Here is a 22,792-nt window from a genome sequence, read left to right as displayed (position 1 = left end):
CAAAGAATTACAATAACATATTGCAAAGTGCATGTAAGTAACTGTTCGACATATTCCAATATAGCATACAATGGAAGTAAAATGTATGCAGTAATACATCATTTAACCCAACTCAGGACCTTCATCTCAAAACACTTCAAAAACGGTTGAGAGGGGATGCTTACTCTCCTAGGCACCTGATCAAACCTCTGGTATATCCAGGGGTCCGTGTTTGACCAACTCTCCGTTTTGTATTGCTTATAGGAGTTATGAGATTGATCACTGTTCGTTGTCTTCGCCTTTCATGTTTCAGACAAGTGTTTTACTATGAGGAATAACAGGAATCCATATGGACAGTATCATTCCCATACATACATATCTAATTTAAGATACATTGAAGGAAAAACAATTTTCAGATACAGTAAAATAAACTAAGTCTAATTCAACCCGGGGCATTCATCTCCCATACGAAGTCATTGAAAAGACGAAGATAACAAACAACACTTAATCTCATACATCCTCTAAAGAATACATATTGAGTACATGACAACATGGAAACACCAGAGGTAGGATCAAGTGTCTAGGAGGAGTAAGCATCCCCTGTTGACACACCTGCGAGCCTTGTGTCTTCCGCGGGTAAATGGAGTAATACTCAGTCAAAATCAGTATAAAAAGAGGGGTCTAACAATTGGAAGGAAACATGAATACAACCAACTATACTCATGACTGACACATTCATGACTACGGTCGGTCGTATTCGTGTTTATCATGGAGACAGATCTGCACAACCCCACTTTAACTGCTTTTAGTTTTGACGTGGCGCCGAGATTGGGAATCAAACCGAACCTCCTGGTAACCAAGCAAGTGCCCTAACCACTTCGCTACAGCTAAAATAAAACATCCCCGTTGCAAAATTGAACAGTCACCGATACAAAACAAGCGATCACCAATGCAACATGAACGGTCATTGATGTACAATCACCCAGATAAATTGCATCTCAATCTGTTGGTTTATTTAATCTGTGTAATTTGCTTATTTATTGTCCTTTTCCTAAAGGCATATTTACCAATTTCTCCGCGTATAAAAGTGACATGATCAATTAATCAAACAAGTATGCAAGGTGAAGATAACGAACAGTGATCAATCTCATAACTCCTACAAGTATGTGAATATCAATTTGACATACGAGCGTATTACACCCTTTTAGCTTTAAAAAATTCAAAATATCTTCCTATAATGTAAAATTCTAAACTCATATTGTGGCCCAGGGTCTTTACGCAAGGATGCTGTTCAAGGTTGAAATCAACCATGTGATTAATGTGAAGACATAGAAAACGTGAAAATGCTTATAGAGATAGACAAACTTCAATCGGAAAGGTTAGGTGAGGTCAAATGAATTCCATAAAAGGTTTAACAAATATTCTATCAGTAAGTTTAATGTAAAAATGAAGAAACAGGCTATAAGTTATATGTATAACAAAAGTATTACATATTGTTGCAAATGTTCTCTTCTCATATGCTGGTATTATTACAGAAATACAGCGATGCATCCGAAGCTCTGTCTAACACCAGTGACATCGCAAACTTTAACACATTGATAATGGGCTGTTTGTTTCTGTCTTCCCACTCATATAAATGGATTTTCTTTCTCCAATAATTAGTGTTGGAAAAACTACTCATCAAATGTGTTGTGATGTAACTTTTTGTAGTGTGGTTCACTCAGTGAGTTCCCGAACTACACTCCCCCACGCTACATTTCTGAGGGTTCATGCTCGGAGCCACGCATTCAGGTCTCTTTACCTGTGGCCTTTGGTGAGTCTAACATTACCTTATCCAAAGAATAATTGATGTTAGTTATCACGTATGATGTTAGTTTTTTTCGATTGATGTCGTCTAGTAACTCATCCACGGATTTACTGAAAAGGGAAAAAAATAAATTGATAAAAACCGACCTTTACTCATCAAAGTCGGCTGTAGTATTTCACTGCATTCACTGTATTCATGTCATTTCTTTATAAATTGTAATGAAGGTTCATTAAATGGCAATGCCAATTAAAAACAAATGAATCGAATCATACCTAGTTAAGTCGTCTCGAAATTGTAAAAGTAATTTTGACATGTATAATCCAGATTGTAATTGTGAATCTGCTGCAGTTGTCATATCACAGGATGCAAATGAAATGATGAAGTTGTCTCCCCTAGGCTCTAATAATCTTCGCAAATGATCTGCAAATATCAATAGAGATATCTTAACCCGAACAAAAACAAAACATAAAGGACAAACGTTGATGTTAAATACAGTATAAATCTACTAATAATTACCGAATTTGGTTTTAGTTTTTATCACAACAGGAGCATATTTCCGTTTCCCGTCAATGAGCGTAAAACATTTCACAGTATATGCCGTCGATGACCACAGATTCTGAAAGTCACATTTAAATTTAGAGGTCTTATTTTCCACAACCTTTCCCCTTCTTCTATTTCCATCGTTCCGTTCAAGGATCAACTGATACTGCAGCGGTTGTGGGAAGTCCTTGGGAAGAACCGGAGTTTCCCACGTCAAACTTATCTCAGATGCAGTGACTCTGTGTTCTAATCTCGCTGGCCCTTTATAAAGAAAAAAATGTTTACATCGTTGATAGCAATACAGCGATTGTAGTGAAATGTTATAAAAATATTTCACAATTTCCTGCGCAGTTATCTTTAAATAATTTCAGTTACTTTCATGACAGGTGAAGTTAACAAACAGTAATTAATCTAATAACTCCTATAAGCAATTCAAATTAGAGAGTTGAGCATACACGGACTCCTCGACACACCAGAGGTGGGATCAGTGCCTAGGATGTGATAAACGTTTTGTTTTTGAAATCACTTCATGAGTGGAAATAACATAAATGCCTCACCCGTTAGCCAAGATTATATAACCAATAAAGTACCATTTCAAAAGGAATGAAATGAGTTTGTACAGTAGAGTGTTGAATTCGACGTTGCTTGTTTAAGGAGGTATGCTACACCAGAGAAATTTGATGTAGATGAAAAGTGAAGGATATGTACAAAAATATTTTGAATTTGAAAATTTTCAAATTTACTTTATTTTGTCAAAAAATACAGTTTTAGTAGAAGGTAATCTGAAAAAAATTTAAAACCCCTGCTGGACTCGAACCTGCGACCTACAGTGCAGCAGTCGGTATTCTAACCTACTGAGCTACTCGGCTAGGTATTTAAATGGAAAAGGAAAAGTCAAATATTGCTGATATCGATTTTATCATCCATGTTTTTAAAGGAAGTCAGCCATTATGACGATGTAGAGTACTACCTTAAAATGAAAGTTCACAGGGTATGGTTCTGATGACAGGAAGCACTATATCCTAAGGTCATTTTGTGAAAGGGGCATTGTAATATTTAACACGATCATTCACAATTCTATATAAGGTGCATGCGTGTATATAGCAATATATTGCAGGAATTAATGCATGATATATTTGATTTTAACCCTTGTATTGTATGAATACTGGTACAAAGAAAGGTAAAGATAATGAACAGTAATCAATCTCATAACTCCTATAAGCAATACAAAATAGTGAGTTGGGCAAACACGCACCCCTGGAGACACCAGAGGTGGGATCAGGTGCCTAGGAGGAGTAAGCATCTTCTGTCTACCGGTCACACCTGCCATGTCCCCACATCTTGATCAAGCAACGGAGTAATTTGTATTTAAAAATAATGTGTAAAGAACGGCCTAACAATTCGTATAAATCATATCAGCCCAACCCAATAAAAGAATGTATTGGCAAACTAGATCATTACAACCACCGTAGAATTTACGAAATGCTGACTTTAAATGAGACTGTTTGAAATCTTGTAACATTAGCCTGGCTCAGTTTAAAACACTGATTATACGTATAAAACGTTCTCGGGTATCGAATCAATTGAGAGGCATAGATATCATATGCAGATGGTTATGGGGTATTGCTACATAACTATGTAAAGTTAATGGTGGAGAAGCTGAAGTCATTGGTTTGCCGCTAACATCTATCTTCAATAAAAGAAATCTAAGTACGAAGGAGATGTGGAACATTCCTTGGTGTCTTTTCTTTCTAGTTTACTGGGACATATGTAAATCTACATGTAAAACAGCATCTGACTCAATCATTCTGGTTGGTTTTTATTTGAAGAGAATGTGAATGCTACATTTAATGCTGCTGTAACATGCATACCAAACTTTGGTGTCTTGAATGATTTGATGGATGGATCTCCTTTTTCTTTGGTTTTGACCAACACTTCGTACTGGACATCTGGTAGTAGTTCCGTCAGATTTACAGAGCAGTTGGACACCTCCAACCGCACAGTTCTCTTCATGATGGTCGGATCGCATTTATATTCTACAATATAGGTACTTTCCGATCCTTCCGATTTAAAGTTATGTGACCACGTGACAATCACCTCGAAGGACGATACAATAGTGACATCAAGATTTTCTGGGTTACCTGTTAAAAAAACCCGAATGAAACAAAACATTTTCTTTGATATTGCCGTAAATCGTCGTCAGTGTAAGTTCACGAAAGATAACTCTGTGATGAGAACTTGATGTAGGAGTACATTACCTTTGGGCAATGTTCTGACTTTTATCTGTTGTGTGTACATCTTGTTGTGTTTGTAGATCGATACATGATAAACAGTATCACTTTCGAGGTTCACAATTTCGTGGAGTTGGCGACATGCAGGCCCCAGTCTGAGAGGTACTGGTTTAAACTGTTTCTTTGAAGTATCAATTGGTTTACAGTGGGCTGTATAGGTGGAAACCATTTCCCTGTCTTGAACATCTACCCACCAAATTAACTCACAGGAATTACACGATTTTGAAGAGGCAAAAAGCCTCAATGCTTTATCTGAAATGTATAAAGAGTCTCAATGCTTTATCTGAAATGTATAAAGAGTCTCAATGCTTTATCTGAAATGTATAGAGTCTAAATGCTTTATCTGAAATGTATAAAGAGTCTCAATGCTTTATCTGAAATGTATAAAGAGTCTCAATGCTTTATCTGAAATGTATGAAGAGTCTCAATGCTTTATCTGAAATGTATAAAGAGTCTCAATGCTTTATCTGAAATGTATAGAGTCTCAATTCTTTATCTGAAATGTATAGAGTCTCAATGCTTTATCTGAAATGTATAGAGTCTCAATGCTTTATCTGAAATGTATAGAGTCTCAATGCTTTATCTGAAATGTATAGAGTCTCAATGCTTTATCTGAAATGTATAAAGAGCCGCAATGCTTTATCTGAACTGTATAAAGAGTCTCAATGCTTTATCTGAAATGTATAGAGTCTCAATGCTTTATCTGAAATGTATACAGAGTCTCAACGCTTTATCTGAAATGTATAAAGAGTCTCAATGCTTCATCTTAAATGTAAATCAATACTATAAATCAACACAACAAATGGTATAATCACTGATAATGTAACTATACCTGTACTTCTTTAGTTTGTAAAACGCAAGATATGTTGCTTTTAGAGAACGACGATCATATGTACTCATGTAAATCTATTATCTATGCGACTATACATGTATATTACTAAAGTAAGATGAAGAATGAGGGTTTGTCTTTTTATAGCTCAATACACTGGTATTCTCATCAAATAAGAAGACGTAACTTACCTGTTTCAATTCGAGCAATAACGGACTCATGAACCTTTTCAGCAGAGGAATCTGATCAATCAAAGACAATTAAATTTATTGACAAATATGTGGTATACGTTATCCTCCAATCAAAGGAAAGGGAATTATCAAAAATATAAATCATAACTTTATTAGTTTCCTGCTGTCAATGAATGTAACTACCTTGTTTAGTAACGGGTAAGACTTTGACATAGTGGTAGGAGAGATCCGGTATGTAGTTGACAGGCAAACTCCGGCATTCTTTTTCTACATCAAACGATTTTGTACGATTCTTTCTGAAAGACAAACTCTCCGTGCAGAAGACGGTGAACTTTTCAATAAGGTCTTGTTTATCTATTGGAAACTGCCAGTCGACCCAAAATACAGAATGTGATTCCGCAATCCCTGCCACATGTGTAGGTCTCAAAACATCTGGGGAAAACATACTGATAATGTCACTATATGTTATAAGGAAATAAATGTTTCCTAATCATTCATTTTTGAAATTGTATCATGGATGAAAGAGATGGATTCATTCAAAACATAAAAAACACGTATGAACTCTTACCTTGAAAATTTGGAACTTGATAACTAAGAGGAAAGTACAGTTTGTCGTAGGCCTTAACAGTGACTTTCACTACCTGCTCCGAATTTGACTGCAAACCATTGATAACACATGACGTTTTCTTTGCCTCTTTTTCAGAGCGTTTTGTGATGGAGGTTTGATCCGTCCAGGAAATGACGTAGGACAAATGACTCGTTTTCCTGATGTCTGGAGGTTCCCAGAACACGGATATCTCATTGGCCGATATTCTTTGTGCACATAAACTTCGAACTTCTAAACTGTCCGTATCTGTCAAAAAATACAACACAGAAGTATCAACAGTATCACATCTAGCTTAGTTTGGCTTTAATTCGAAAGACCTCTGTGACCTACCACTTTTTGAATAAAACAGCTCTGTCAATTTCCATCTTGAACAGATACCCACTTGTGAATAATTTAAACGTGGTAATTATTTTAGTTTATGTATAAAGATTAACGTGATTAGAATGGGAGTTATTTGAATATGTCAAATCTATATGTATGAAAATTTGAGAAAAGAGCTGATCAATTCTCAAGTTTGTGAGATTACAGCATACACACTATTGTGATTGTACGTCATATAACTAATGATGCACATGTACACATGAAGCATATTCAAGGCCACGGTGGCCTAGAGGTTAGAGCGTTCGCCCCGTATGCGGAAGGCCAGGGTTCGAATCCCGGCCGCGACAGATCTTAGTCGTTAAAACAGGTAGTGACAGTTCTATCGCCAAACGCTCGGCATCAGGTGTGAATGCCACGGGTCCTCGGAGATGACCTTAAAAACGAAAGTCCCGTGTCACAGTAAGTGTGGCACGCTAAAGAACCCTCACTGCTCAATGACCGTAAGCGCAGAGCATTGGCCTACATTTGAGGCTCTTCACCGGTCTTAGTGACGTCTCCATATGAGGGGAAAATTCTCCAGAGAGACGTTAAGCAAGGTACAATCAATCAAGGTATTTTTTCATGTTAATAAGAGAATATCACCAAATTTGAATTTTTCGGATAATTCACAAGACAAATTAAGGCCCATTTATGAATTTTGTTCTTCATATCTACATTGTATAATTAAGTATGTAGTGTTTGTTGTCTTAGATATAATACCTTTCACGTTGGCCTTGGTTTTAAGTTTTGCATACACGGAATTTCCATGAGGCTTGCGTTCCTTTCCTTGAACTGGTGTTACTTGGAATCTATAAGAGGTGTTGGGTTCTAAATTGTCAAACTCCACACGAGTGTGAGGCTGGACCAATTCCACTATTTTTTGTAAGCCTTTGAAGCACTCGACGAGAAACTGGACATTATCGCTCTCGATGTATCGTGGTGGTGTCCATTCCAGAAGAATCTCTCTCGATGAATTTTCCATCACACGTACATCCGCATTTTTCATCGATGGCACTGCAAGAAATACAGCCTGTTTAGCTAACATGTTGAATAGCGATTCTCTTGTATACATTTCCTGTTGACAGTTTATGAGACCGTACATTTTCGCTAGATTTGATGACATTTCATCCTATGCAAGCTTTTTTGAAACATTACTTTGGGCTCATTTTTAAAAATTCCCAGAGGGCAATTTTAGCGGGTTTTCAAGATTTTACAGTTTTGTTTAAATGTGATTTTGAAGAAATAATTTTCTATATACCGGGTATTTAAGTATGTATGATGTATTTTGCTAATATTTTGTATTAATGGGATATAGTAACTAAGCAAAATTTACTCCAGTCGAAATACATTTATGATGTTGCTGTACTTTACGGGTTTCAGCGTTACCAGGAGCTAGGTTGTGGGTTTGAGTCCAGCTCGTAACTTGACTTGATATTAGACGTAAAAACAAGCCGTAACTGTTATTTCCGCAAACTCTCTGCATTTTGAATTCAGAATCGCGGGTCATTAGGAGGATTCCTGAAAAACTGACTTCCATAAACTCTCTGCAATTTGGTCGGATGTTGCAACATATTTCGTCCATTTGATAAAAAGCATTGTTTTCTTTGTTTCATGTAATCTGATATATTTATAAGGATATCCAACATTATTCTATTCAACACAATACGTCTTATTTTAAATCTGTATCTGAGAACTAAAATGTGCATGTCACTTAGTCAACTGCAAGAGACAGATACTTGTATGTGATCTTTTCAGACGAACAAAGGTACTACTGTGAGAACCTCCAACTTGATTAAAACGACTTATTTAATCCTTAATTGTCAACAAACTGAGAAAACTGCGTTATATCTTTGTTGAATGCACTACTGACATATGGACTACATGCACAAAATTCTAACAGCAAAAAAGCATTTAGGGTGTTATTTCACTATATTCTAGGAATAATATTTTCACTATTTTCTCTCGAATTGCAAATGTTTTCAGGCATACCATTTAAAGGAAGTGGAAACATTTAAACCCAATTCAGCTACATTGAAATATTTGCTAATATATCAGGTCACACAGGTCTATGTTCCATTATGTTGCAACAGATAAACCATTGATTCACACTCCCTGCCCCCGTGCAAAAGTGATGTTGAGTAAAATAAAATCAACTTGGGAAGTCAATGATAGAAACATACAATGTACGTGTCAATATCTTGTGTAGGCTCCCACAGAATCCAGGGTGTCTGTATGTAGGCTCCCACAGAATCCAGAGTGTCTGTATGTAGGCTCCCACAGAATCCAGGGTGTCTGTATGTAGGCTCCCACAGAATCCAGGGTGTCTGTATGTAGGCTCCCACAGAATCCAGAGTGTATGTAGGTTCCCACAGAATCCAGGGTGTCTGTATGTAGGCTCCCACAGAATCCAGGGTGTCTGTATGTAGGCTTCCCATTGGTGCTTAAAGGTGTATAATGCTTGTCGTTGTTATCGCTCTTGTGTCGTCACCAGGAGTACCCTGTGTTTCTGAGGAGACATGGGACAGGCAGAAATGTTTTGTAACAAACTTTCTTCAGCACGGGAACTCATAATAGTAGGTTTAAGGTCAGATAACAGCTTGGCTATTCTATCCTCTCGATATATTATTTTTCCAAGTATTTCATTAGACAGCCAGTCCCACATAAACCAAGCACTGCCGTCTGTTAGATTAGGTCATTCCCTACAAGCTCCGTCACCTGCTAGATTAGGCCATTCCCTACAAGCTCCGTCGTTTATTCCTTACAAGAATTATCTGGGGTTGCAACATTATGAATAAAACGCTTTGTTCTCACATCTTAATTCATTTAAAGAACAATACATGCTACTGTTGTTGGCCTTTCTAGTCAAGACACATTCCTCCTCAAGCCACCAACGATTCGTTTTTATACGCCCGTCGAAGACGGGACTTATTATGGTATGGCGTCGTCCGTCTGTCTGTCCGTCTGTCCGAATATTGTGGGCAGGATACAGACTGAACTATAAGCCCTAGGACTTTACAACTTGGTACATTTGATCACCATGATGAAAGGAAGATGTCTATTGTGTTTCAAGGTCAGAGGTCAAAGGTCAAGGTCGTAGTATCACTTATTAGGAAAACCTTGTGGGCAGGATACAAACCGAACCGTAAGCTCCAGGATATTATAACTTGGTATATTTGATCACCATGATGAGAGGATGATGCCTATTGTTTTTCAAGGTCAGAGTTCAAAGGTCAAGGTCGTAGTATCACTTTTTAGGAAAACCTTGTGGGCAGGATACAAACTGAACCGTAAGCTCCAGGATATTATAAATTGGTATATTTGATCATCATGATGAGAGAAAGATGCCTAGTTTTTCAAGGTCAAGGTCGTAGTATCACATATTAGGAAAACCTTGTGGGCAGGATACAAACCGAACCGTTAGCATATTTATGAAGTAGCGCATTCTAAGGCTATCCCTCTTTATATCTTGATATCCATTTCTACAAGCATAATAATGAATTAGCTCACAGAGGACAGTGCTAACTTCACTAAAATATGAATCCCACTAAAATATGTTTTCCTTTAGCAAAATCTACGGGCGTATTATGCCACGTTGGCGTTGCTCTTGTTCACTTAACTCAGCCCAGAACTGCTGCAACCAGCAGTGTATTTACATTTTGTAGACCAAACACGGATCTCGACTTCTCGTAAGTGGAAACACTCTAAATAACCCTGACGGCAAGGTTGTCAATGTTCGTATTGTGCTGACAGTTGAAGTCTCATTCTGCAGTGTTCCAGGTGCAGAATGAATTGCGCTGTGGATCTCCGAACCAAATATTGGCTATATGTATTTTCCCTATAGTTTGTGTAGAAATGTGTCAACCTGTGTGTTTTTTAAAGTTAATATGATCTAATACTACAGAATGGCAATGGTTTCCAGGCGAGTGTTGCAGGTCTAAAGAAAGGTATAAGAAACCAACGAGTCGTTTTTGCAGGAGATCTTACAAGATATTGACACACCTGTTTCTGATGTTGACTTGCTGACTGGAAAATTCTCTTTTTTCTTCCATACATCAAAACACTTTATTGCAAGGAATGTAAATGGTTCTTTGTTACTTGTTAAGACATAAATTGAACTATATGTTATCTATGTTGGATTCTTATATCAAATCTTTAAAACATTTTCTATTACTTCATATATTATTTTTAAAAACACCTCGTGGTTTATATCCCTCAATATATCATACCACATCACACCCAGATGAAAATTCAAGATTCCTTATTCTAGCGAAAACCAACAAGCCTCACATTTCGTATACACGTTCAATCTGATGATATTATAATATTTTTAATATTATCATGACAAATCCCCAGACATGATATTCTTTCTCTTCATGGTTCATTAACCGAGAAACTGAACTGCAAATTGAGAAAGAAACAAATATGCAATGTGTAGAGTCATACCTTTTGTAGAATGAAGGTGTTTGATGTCTACAAGAATTACTTTTGGTTTGTTGCCAAATTTAGCTTTGGTGTGTTTGTAAATTTCATGAAAGTGCACCATTTCTCCGTCACTTCCATAAATCCCATGATGATCTCCGAATCCTACCACCACACACACGAACATTTCAAATCCATCAAACATTTTACTTCTGTCTAGAGCTTTGAACCAGTCTCGAACCTTTTCCCTTGGCTGGTTTTCAAGCTTGACAACAGTTTTGAAACGCAAAATCTTGTCAAAGAAGTCATATATCTCACCTGAAGAAATAATATAATTACCTACATACACTGTATAAGCAATAGGTGATAAATTGTGTCATTGTTTGTAAGATATCTTGTTCTTTTTATCATTAAAATTATAAGATTCCCAATGACAAATGAAGATGTACATTAAACACGGTTATAGCGAACCTCAAGGACAAAGTAAGATCAATTCGTTATAAGAAGAATTCGTTCTATTCAAATAACATTTCATTATCTATTTTTTATTGGGGACTGAATACGACTTCGCAAATAACAAAGTCTGCGTGGAGAAACTATTTGTTCGACCCTCTTGTACTAATTAATACTTACGGGCTTTGATACTTTGCTCAGCGTGTAATCCGTCTTTATAGTCATTAATTATTATGACACAAATTTCTGCAAAAGAACAGCATATATAAACAAATATATTGGTCCTGTCAGTATAGAATTGCCAGCAATGTTTTGTACTTTATTTTAGTTACTATTTCTTTGGCTTACTTCGTTGGGCGTACGTAACAGGGGATGTTCGAGGCGAGACAAGAGTGTATTCATCATCGTCGTCCTCCTCTGATACTTCTTCTTGTCTTTCTAATCAAACAAAGATTCGAGAATGTTTACATCAAAGGCGGGTACGCGAGATCAAGATGGTTACATGTGGTAGAGAAATTACTGAGAAACAAGCTAAACAAGACTCCAAAATCACGCTGATGAAATTACATGTATAACATGATAATTAGGAAAGAAACAAAACTCCATCTAAGAATGACATACCCGTCTTGACATCTACTTGTTCTGCTGGGGAAATGATCTTCTCCCACAAGGCGGACACCTTAACTTCGTATTCCGTCTCTGGGACCAGGTTTTTGATGATATAAGTGAGTTTAGTGCTCTCACCCCTCCGCCACCCCTTCCGTTCTCCACTCTTTCTCCATTGAATAATGTACTGTATATCGGGGAATTCTTCGTTGGGAAATATTTCCCATTTCACTTTCATTTCTTTGATTCCTGGAGTCACACTTAACTTCCGGACCCGAGGAAGTTTCGATTTCTTTATTCGGTTTGGTCTCTTTTCTGCAAAGTAAGGATTTTGATAACTTTCACATTATATGTATCGATGATAAGGTCCTCTATTTATTCTCGAATTAATGAAAAACGATTAAAGAGCTTACCATGTGTCTCCTTGTGAATAGGGACTGCAGAGGCCTGTAGAGGGCGTTGTGGGTGATGTGTGGCAGTCCTCTCACTATTACTCACTTTCTCATCCTCCTGGTCTTTGATTAGATAATAAGATCAAGCTTTATGTTGTTACTGATTTGTTTATGCAAAATGTATTCGTGTCTGTACATTTTGTGTAATGGAGATGAAAAAATTTACAGAGCAGACCCGGTTCAAACATACACCCCTTGAATCAAGTTTTGCTCTCCATCAGGTGTTCTGAATTTGAACCACCTGTATCTGGTCGGGTAGTCTAACAGCCATGGCTGGTACATTCACTCCTATTATTTTTTGCAGGATTTAAAGAGAACCTGACTTTGCCATTTACAGACATTTCATGTGTGAAGTCTAGAGATAGATCACAGCATTAAATGTTGCAGACAATGGAGAAAACACAGACGATATTACCAGGGGTTGAACCAGGAACCATATCATCTCCAGGCAGGTGCTTTACTTAGTACCGATTGAGCTACTTGTATCACAAGCCCTCTGATCAAACAGACCTGACCGTGCTACTTTTTCGTGAGCATATCAAGCAATCGTCTGTCTAATCAAATATTTAAGAAAAGTTGTCAGTAACTATTGAAAATTGTCTTTAAAAAAAGTGGAAAGTGCAAAAATCACAAATCTGAACGAAACTCTCACACTTTTGTGTTTGGTGATAGTAAATTTTAAAAAAGTGAAAATTACTGAAACCATGCATCGTGTTTCCATGGCAACGGACCGTACCCACAGTTAAATCATTAGATGTTGAGTTTTTAATCTTTTTACAAATATTTCTAATAAAACAATTTCCCAACAATGTACAGTGAATGGAAATTCAAGAAAGCACTTAGATTATTGTACTTGTAATTAAAAACAAATGTGTATGTTCTTGCTTATTCTTAAAAATAAGAAATAAATTAAGGTAAAAAAAAAGAGCATTTATGACTTCTTTTCAGATACTATTTTCTCTGAAACGCAGCAGGGCTGACATTAATTCTACATGCCGTTTTTAAGACAGCTATTTATACTACCAATATAGTAAATAAAAACAGTTAAACAATTTACCCTTTTTTGTAAAACCCCTCAAAACTCTACACTAGGACCTACTATTTTACAAATTAGTATCCTCCTTGATGCGAACTCTCTAGAATTAAAGGAATAAATGAATGAATATCACTTAACAGACATCATCAAAAATTCTGGATGGTCATTAAGGAATTCATTTAACAGGAAACTTGAAAGGTGATGTAGAGATTTGCCTAATTTTCTGTAAATCAAATTTTATATGTTAGTTAATAGTGAAGTTAGAGTCCATGTAATCATTTGTTGAGTGGAACTGGCATTCACCTCAATGTTCGATGTCGGTACGAACGGTAACCGTGGGACATGTGCATGATGTGTCATGCGATCAGAGACTAGGCAAGTAGGGTTCTCGTGAGGGTTTCTATGGTTTCCAGGGGTCGAGTGAGTGTTGCAGAGGGTATTGCAAGTTTTGCTAGTGAATTACTAAGGCATTGCTTTTGATGGTCACTGCAATCCCTGTTAAAACTGCGTATGGATGCCTCGTTCTGGTGCCCACTCATGAACATAATATGTCGGAGTTCAAAACCATCGTCGTTAAGGGTTTGAATTGCAGTCGCTCTGAGACAGTGTGCGGTGTAATTTTGAGAGCATCCAGAATTTCTAGATATGTCAGACATGAATTTCTAAAACTGGCACGCTTTGACAGGCTTTGCTGTGAATCACACTTTCTCTGATTGTGGAGACGCCATTGCAGTTTTGAAACAGTGATTGAATAATGATGTGGCATTCGGGTCTGTGACATGAAGAAGTTGTCGTAGGGTGAGATCTGGACAATTGTCATCCCCGGTTGAGTACATTCGCTTATCCTGTGGAGCATCAGATGTGTCGAGATCACTTTTGCTTGGTTTCATGGGAAATCATCACATTTATTTTCTATCAAATGGTCAATGTAATTTCTATTATAATGCAATTCGTATTTCAAAATATTGTATACGTACATGTAACGATGTGGATTGTTGTTCTGGTGAGAAAGGGGGGGGAGGTATTTTGTTGGTAGACCCTCTAACAAATATCCCATTCCTATATCATTAGGCTATGAGTATAGCACACACGTTTTCCAATTACAAATTCTGTAATTCATATATTTTAGATCACATCCATATTTTAAATGTAATAAAACAATACCTTTCATAGAGATTTCGATATAGAAATACTTGAGGCCTACTTATTCCAATATCTTACTTGTATGTATCAAATGAAAGACACCCCCCCTCCCCCAGTAAACTTAACGAACCTGGTGATTTTAATTATGTTCTATGACCTTGCTATACGTGTACATTTTCCCATAGTTGATACTTTTTAAGAGTATTATTCATAAAGTAGCATTGTGTTTATCTATACATGAGTTTGAAAAATAAATTTGTAAAGTTTTGAAAATATAATCTTGTGATTCATTTAACTTTCCTGAGATTTATATCTATTCCCTGATATTTCTTTGTTTTATATCAACTTTGTATTTAGAGCTCTATTCAATTTATCTTCCTGATCATATTGAAGTTATAATTGATAGTAATGCACTACAAGCATCCATCAAACAAACTTAATTGATATATGTGTGTGAGTTTCTCTCTCTCTCTCTCTCTCTCTCTCTCTCTCTCTCTCTCTCTCGCGCGCTCTCGCGCGCGCGCGCGCGCGCTCTCTCTCTCTCTCAACTATGATATATATAAACCACAGCAATATGTGATTTTTAAAAAAATGCACAGGTTGGTTGGTAGATAAAGATATATACATGTTTAAATTAAATCCAAATGCAGTTTAGGTCAACAGATTAAATATGGAGGTCATTGGTTAATGTATGTGACCTTGGGATTGTAGGACAAGGTCATTTACAAGTTTCAATAGAATTTAGCATGTCATTAGAAAGTAATTGACAAATGTTCTTGACCTAAATTAGATAATTAGCCTAGTAATAAAACAAAAGATTATCGAAGTTACTGAACATGAAAAAATGGTGCTTTTGGTCAGGTCAGCAACAAAAAACTAAAAGTTGTTTAACTGACTTTATTTTTTTGCATGAAAATCTAACATTTGTTGTTTCTTTCTAAATGAAAGACTTTGCCTGATCGTGTTACGTTTTTTAAAAAAGTTAGCTCAAAGATCTATTGTTTTATTGAATTTTTGACTGTATACAATGCAAGGTATGTTGGTTGCCATGGCAACCATTTTTGCTGAGATATCTAAATTTGTTATTTCAGCAAATTTTATATAAGCCTTTTTCATTTACCTTAAACTAAAAAAAAATATGCATCTTGTTAATAATTGTATTTATTTTGGATTTTAAAGAGGTATAGTTCACTGTTTTTTTTCAAGGACTTTGTCCTTGTTACCATGGTAACAACAAAGTGATCAATAACTCTGTGTTATTTGAGTTTAAGTGACTCACGCATGCGTTTTCAATGGTTTTATCAATAACACTGCATAAAATTTTAGAATTCTTTAATAGATATTTTTTTGCACTTTCCAAAAAATTCTCCATGATTACTGACAGCTTCTCTTCATGTTTTAAATATAAATCACCATTGCAGTGGATCTAAAGCATGTAATCTTAATTATGGCCCCGACTATAGGCGGGGTCCTCTAAATGGTCAGCCCGTGCGTCCGTCCGTGTACTGACAGTTTTGCGAACTTTTCTGATTATCCCTGTTGTTATTAAATTGAACATTTACACATGAACTTATATCAATGGGTTACAGATTAAGCATGGGGTTGGGCGTTGTGAACCTTTTTTGAAAGAGTTATCGACCTTGAACTTAGCAAATAATACTGCAAAATGGATCCCTTTTTGCTATACGTGTCATCACAATGATATCTAAATAGAGTTAAACTGACCCATTGATATCTTGAAACAGATTCACCTCTGGGGGATGGTTATCAAAATGTAAGACCATGCCTTCTTTCTAAGCACGCACACCTGACGCCTTCTTTTTAAGCACGGGCATCTGATACCTTTTCTATTAATGGGCATCTGATGCCTTCTTTCTAACAACGGACATCTGATGCCTTCTTTCTATCCACGGACATCAGATGCCTTATTTCTAACCACGGACATCAGATGCCTTCTTTCCAACCACGGTCATCTGATGCCTTCTTTCTATCCACGGACATCTGATGCCTTCTTTCTATCAATGGGCATCTGATGCCTTCTTTCTAACCACGGACATCTGACGCCTTCTTTCTAAGCACGGGTATCTGACGCCTTCTTTCTAAACATGGGCATTTAATGCCTTCTTTATAACTACGGGCATCTGACGTTTGGATCCACACTCCCTTTGATCCAACCCACGTTCTAATGTGCAAAGCAAAGGTAATGAAAATATTCCCTAAACGTCGTTGATTCTGTGTCTATGATATCTATTAATCATTTCCCGCTTTTATCAAACTCTATAAGTTGTACATTTTTACTGGATTAGATATATAACAAGGTTAGAACCTAGATCTAGTACACAATCAGTAAGTCCTCACTACAACTAGATTATCTAAGTACATGAACTCTGATAGTCGTGGGTCTGGGCGCACGAACTCCGATAGTCGCGTGTCCAAGCGCACGAACTCTGATAGTCGCGTGTCCGAGCGCACGAACTCTGATAGTTGCGGGTCCGGGGCACAAACTCCGATAGTCGCGTGTCCGAGCGCACGAACTCAGATAGTCGCGGGTCCGAGCACTGCTCATGTCTTGGCCGCTCTGATCAAAATCATAAAAATAGATAGAGACAGCGAATTTTAGTGTTAACTGTGTATTCTTAGTATTTACTGGGAATATTTAGTGTTTAATGGGTATTTTTAGCATTTATTGGATATTTTCAGTGTTTATTTGGGTAATTTTAGTGTATACTGGGTAGTGTTAGTATTTACTGGGTATTTTTAGTGTTTAATGGGTATTTTTAGCGTTTATTGGGTATTTTCAGTGTTTATTGGGTAATTATAGTGTTTACTGGGTAGTGTTAGTATTTACTGGGTATTTTTAGTGTTTAATGGGTAATTTTAGGATTTACTGGGTATTTTTAGTGTTTAATGGGTAATTTTAGTATTTATTGGGTATTTTCAGTGCTTAATGGGTAATTTTAGTATTTATTGGGTAGTTTCAGTGTTTACCGGGTAGTTTTAGTGTTTGCTGGGTAGTTTTAGTGTTTACTGTTTTTCAGAGCTTTCCCGTATAGAGACACTCTGTAATCACTTGAACTCTTTTCAAACATTATCATAAAATTGTTCTAGGTGCATCGTGTTGGTAAATAAGTATCAATAAATACTCTGCTGTAAGGAAACTTGCAAACACGCCTGAATTTTATTAAAAATGTAAAAATGGAACTCGTCAAAAGAAGGTATAAAAATTTGAATGCATCACGTGTCTTCCACGTTCACGTGTTGTCTCAATATGAGTAAAAAAATTCTCGAAAAGACATAAAACAGTTTTAATGTGTATTTAATAATTGAGTGGTCTGTTGCTTGATAGTTGATTAATAATAATTATAAGTGATTGGTTAAATGCACAATAAACGACGAGTCAAAAACACTGTTTTTACACAATAAAGTCAGTATTTATCGTTTTATTACAAGACGTTTTCGCTCAATCCATAAAATGCACCCATTATCGATAGATTTAAAACGTCTGACAGTTATGTTTGTAAAATTGTTAAGTCTGTCGTGCTATTTTCACACAAATCTTCGACGACATGCAATTGTTAGATTTAAAGGGACACGCACATGATGGGGTATTGATATTTTGCCTCTACCCTACGCTGAAAAAGACCGTATCTATACTTAATATCAAATCCATTCTTGATTTACTGAGTTGTACATGCAGAGCCTTGAGGTCGAACGTGGATGTATTTCATTATCAAGAAAAATTATCGATTGTCGTTCCAAAATTCTGTCTGCAAATTTACTCATAATAAAAACCACAATTGCGACACGGATACGGACTAAAAAAAAAATTAAGAACTACGATTCCATGAAAACCAAAATGTAAGATTTGTAAGAAATGTGGTTTCTGGTAAGTTTTTAGCATGCACAAGTACATTTAATTATTGCATTTAATTAATATATTCTTTACATTGGAAGGCAACATACCAGATTTCGCCTCTTCCGTCTCCATTAGAAATAACTAAAGAAAATTGTCAAACGTGATACAATCATGAAAAATATTAATGTTATTTCATTTGGCAGCATGATATGAATATAATAACAATTATGCTATTTGAACTTACCCTGCAGAATGAATTTTCACGTTACATATCCCGTTGTTAGGATGTAAATAATAAACAACGGTGCACGTTTTAAAATGTTCATGTACTTATGAATACGATATCTTTTATCAGTCGGAGATTGGTCGAGATGTTGAAAAGAAAAAGAATAATCTGTTATCTAATACCAGTCTGTTGTGTACGTACAGAAGTCAGATGTAACTCAAATGATATTCTAGATCACTGTGATTGTTCGGACGTGGGTATTTTTGACTTTAGTGATATCTTTTACAGGCGCCCATTGTGTTAAAGACAATATTAAACTGATGGTAATTGTTTATATTAAAACAAAACAGTCTTAACAAAACCATACTAACGTACAGCATCCTTCAAGTTTTAAAAAAAAAGCTTATTGCATTGGAATTTTCATATCAAAGCATAGGTAAAAAAGCTGAATAATAAGTAGAAATACACACCGATCTAGCTCAAAATTCATAGCGATACACACCAGTAAAACTCAGAGTTTATAACAACACACACCGGTAAAACAGGAGCTCAAAGTTTATAACAAAACACGCCAGTAAAACTCAAAAGTATATAGCAAAACACATCCCGTGGAGATCCGGGTTAAAATTGGTCCTCAGCAGCCCTTGCTTGTCGTAAGAGGCGACTAAATGGGGCGGTCCGTTGGATGAGACCGCAAAAACCGAGGCCCCGGGTCACAGCAGATTTGGCACGATAAAGATCCCCCCCTGCTCAAATGCCGTGAGCACCGAGCATACATGTAGGCCTAAATTTCGCAGGCCTTCAACAGCAATGGTGACGTTTCCATATAAGTAACAAATTCTCGAAGTGGATGTTAAGCAATATACAATCAATCAATCAATCAATATAACAAAACACACCGGTAAAACTCCAAGTGTATAGCAATGAACACCGATAAACCTCAATGTTTATAACAAAACACATCGGTACAACTCAAAATTTATAACAAAACATATCGGTACAACTTAAAATTTATAACAAAAAACACCGGTACAACTCAAAGTTTATAACAAAACACACCGGTAAAACTCAAAGTATACCGATAAAACTCAAAGTTTTTAACAATGCACGCCGGTATAAGAGAGGCGTATAGTGCAATAGTGCAAAGTCAGAATATGGAATACACCGGCTTAATGCACGGCTTAGTGTACGGCTTAGTGTACGGTTTAATGCACGGCTTAATGCACAGCGTAAAGCACGGCCTAATGCACGACTTAATGCACAGCTTAATACACGACCTAATGCACGACTTAATGCACGGCTTAATACATGATCTTATGCACGACTTAATGCACGGCTTAATACATGATCTTATGCACGACTTAATGCACGGCTTAATACATGATCTTATGCACGACTTAGTACATGACTTAATGCACGGCTTAGTGCATGACTTAATGCACGGCGTAATGTACGACTTAATGTATGGCTTAATGCACGACTTAATGCATGGCTTAATGCACGACTTAATGCACGGCTTAATTTATGACTTAATGCAAGACTTAAAGCACGGCTTAATGCACGACCTGATGCACGGCTTAAATCATGGCTTAATGCACGGCTTAATGCACGACTTAATGCATGGCTTAATGCACAGCGTAATACACGAGTTAATGCACGGCTTAATGCACGACTTAATGCACGGCTTAAAGCACAACTTAGTGCTAGGCGTAATGGACGACTTGATGCACGGCTTAGAGTATGGCTAAGTGCACGGCTTAGTGCAGGGCTGAAAGCACGACTTAGTGCACGGCGTAATGCACGGCTTGATACAGAGAGCAGTGTCTGAGTAGGTTACTCGCATTCAAGAGTAATTACATGTACTTTTACATACATTCATTAATGTAACTATGAAAACCTTAAATAAAGTCAATAACCGTTTGAAACTTAAAACAACTCTAACTCGTTAAATGATAAGCCACTGGATTTACAAACCAGTTGCCGCTGTTTATAAGCGATTTTAAAATTACCAAAAGATAAGTAAATTGAAATATAACGAAAACCCCTAACCCTAACGGAGAATTGTTTCATATTAGGAAACTTCTTACAACTATGGTTTTCACTAATATTCAAAACGTCACCTTAGCGTACTATGTACATTTCGCTGTAAACAATAAATTTATATATCAACAACCCTTTAAACCATGCTTACATACTTCTCCATCAAATGTCGACCACATCTTCGACATATGGATAGCACGAAACGCCATGTCACTGTAGCGAAGTTCACTTTTCTGGGGTATTGTAATTCTAAAAATAGCATAACATCCCTCACCTATATCTCTGAGGTATATGGACAGTTCGTCGTCTCTATCTGTAAACGATAAAATCGCTACTGACAGTGTTTAGATCTGACAGAACAATAAAATTAAATGCCTACTTCTTCCGACAAATGGACTTAATCACAGTTTACAAGTATATTGGTAAATTCCAATACAGTTTTCTCCCTTATTCTATTTTAAACTTAATTATTGATTAAAACTCACTTTTATAGATATCTGGCAAACTCCCAGCATGACCTTCAAAGGATCCTGATAAAGTGGGAAGAAAAGAAATTCAAAATAAAAAGAACCAATAAAAAATCAACAACATATTCCTCATCAGTTACATAATATACAGCATTAGAAAAAATACTACATTCTTTACATTGTAAAACAAATCTAAAGAAAGAGTACTAGAAAGTTATGTGCAATAATTGTTTATGTATAGACAAGAATACATTTGTATATACCAAAAAGACACTTGCCATCATTAAATATTCATTTTATTTCTAAAAACAGTATTATATACTTGGCGTGGATAGAATATATTGTGCAGAGAAATATTTACAACCAAACGTGCTTATAAAGATCCATTAATATACCGTGTTACCTTCTGGAAAAACCTTCATTCTTTTGTATTTTCGCGCTGAAACAAGAAAATTCATCACGTGATACCTGGGCATGTGTTCTATGAATACAGGTTGTGTGTCACGTGATATCTAGACATGTGCTCTATGAATACAGGTTGTGTGTCATGTGATACCAGGTCGGTTTGAACATATTTTATTGCAAATATAATATACAACAGGTTTCAAAACAAGTTATACCAACTTACGAGGTTCTCACCTTAGATAAATTGATAACAATTGTCATCAAACATATGTATACCAGGTCATGTGATCTGTGGATACAGGTTGTGTGTCGTGTTGTTTAGGGTATAAAACAATAACCTTCTATCGCTTGTAAAACGTTTTATTTGATGTCGAATTTTCAAAAGCAAAGTTCTTTTAAGTAAGCAAAAATAAATCTATACAATTCTGTACTATCTGTGTAGCGGAATGAGAGTACAAAATTCTCAGATATCGTTCATATTGCTTTGCACTGTGAAGACTATATACAACTGATATAGAAATATTTGTAATAGAACGTTTACAAATTGGAGTGTAGTGTTTTGTTACTAACCCATCTTTGAACTTCCGTATACTTCACAATCAAGGCTAGACCTAGAAAGACTTTCTTCTGTTTAGTCCTGTAACAGACACCCGATGTGTATCATACGAATTCAGGAGAGATGTTCGTTTTATCCTCATTTTATATACAGTAACATTTTTATGAAGTTTCTAAATATAACTATTTACATTTTAAAGGTAAACAATATGGGATAAAAACTGACACGAGTTATTGCTTTGCACTGTAAAGATGATACATAACCAATGTTGAAATAATTTATAATAGAAAGTTTACTTGTCCCGAGGTTTGAGTAATTCCATAGAAATTCCGAATCATTTATATCTAAACTTTTGATATGATCTGTATAGAAGACTTTACCTTGATGGACTTAATGATATGTCCTAATTTTTATCCCATGCTTAAAGGTAGCTCTGTTTCACCTTACGAAAACTGTTATCCATCGCCTGAATTCAAAATATATCTACTGTGAAGACAATGATAACACATTCCGTGTAGTGCATATGAAA

General features: G+C 36.2%; 1 protein-coding gene and 1 non-coding gene across 3 annotated transcripts; one reads left to right on the top strand and one right to left on the bottom strand.

Moving 5' to 3' along the window:
* Nucleotides 1-1,395: 1,395 nt before the first annotated feature.
* Nucleotides 1,396-22,748, bottom strand: LOC125683797 (uncharacterized). 2 transcript variants are annotated; one of them, XM_056142571.1, is made up of 19 exons: nucleotides 22,644-22,748; nucleotides 22,278-22,344; nucleotides 21,706-21,741; nucleotides 21,321-21,365; nucleotides 21,110-21,148; nucleotides 12,496-12,597; nucleotides 12,098-12,397; nucleotides 11,825-11,914; nucleotides 11,657-11,722; nucleotides 11,048-11,341; nucleotides 7,325-7,618; nucleotides 6,206-6,490; nucleotides 5,821-6,069; nucleotides 5,638-5,688; nucleotides 4,585-4,869; nucleotides 4,198-4,467; nucleotides 2,303-2,587; nucleotides 2,059-2,206; nucleotides 1,396-1,896 (listed from the first exon to the last, which is right to left on the bottom strand). In XM_056142571.1, the coding sequence occupies exons 2-19, from the start codon at nucleotides 22,279-22,281 to the stop codon at nucleotides 1,767-1,769; spliced, it is 2,973 nt and encodes a 990-aa protein (XP_055998546.1). In that variant the 5' UTR covers nucleotides 22,282-22,344; nucleotides 22,644-22,748; the 3' UTR covers nucleotides 1,396-1,766. The 2 variants fall into 2 exon arrangements, with proteins under 2 accessions (XP_055998546.1, XP_055998547.1); XM_056142572.1 differs by lacking the exons at nucleotides 21,110-21,148; nucleotides 21,321-21,365; nucleotides 21,706-21,741; nucleotides 22,278-22,344; nucleotides 22,644-22,748 and adding exons at nucleotides 18,677-18,710; nucleotides 18,814-18,862.
* On the top strand, nucleotides 6,841-6,912 carry Trnat-cgu (transfer RNA threonine (anticodon CGU)). Its single transcript has one exon. It is a non-coding gene; the product is annotated as a tRNA-Thr (tRNA).
* Nucleotides 22,749-22,792: the final 44 nt, after the last annotated feature.

The sequence above is a fragment of the Ostrea edulis genome, chromosome 6 (assembly GCF_947568905.1).
Source record: "Ostrea edulis chromosome 6, xbOstEdul1.1, whole genome shotgun sequence".
In the NCBI taxonomy this organism is placed as follows: domain Eukaryota; kingdom Metazoa; phylum Mollusca; class Bivalvia; order Ostreida; family Ostreidae; genus Ostrea; species Ostrea edulis.
Note: the sequence above shows the minus strand (reverse complement) of the source record. Positions and strands in the feature narration are given on the sequence as shown.

Excerpts from the sequence above, each read along its gene's own strand:
- LOC125683797 (XM_056142571.1), bottom strand. Across the intron at positions 11,723-11,824 it reads TGTTACGTACGCCCAACGAA|AAATTTGTGTCATAATAATT; the intron begins GTAAGCCAAAGA and ends GTTCTTTTGCAG. Across the intron at positions 4,468-4,584 it reads AGTCAGAACATTGCCCAAAG|GTAACCCAGAAAATCTTGAT; the intron begins GTAATGTACTCC and ends TTTTTTTAACAG.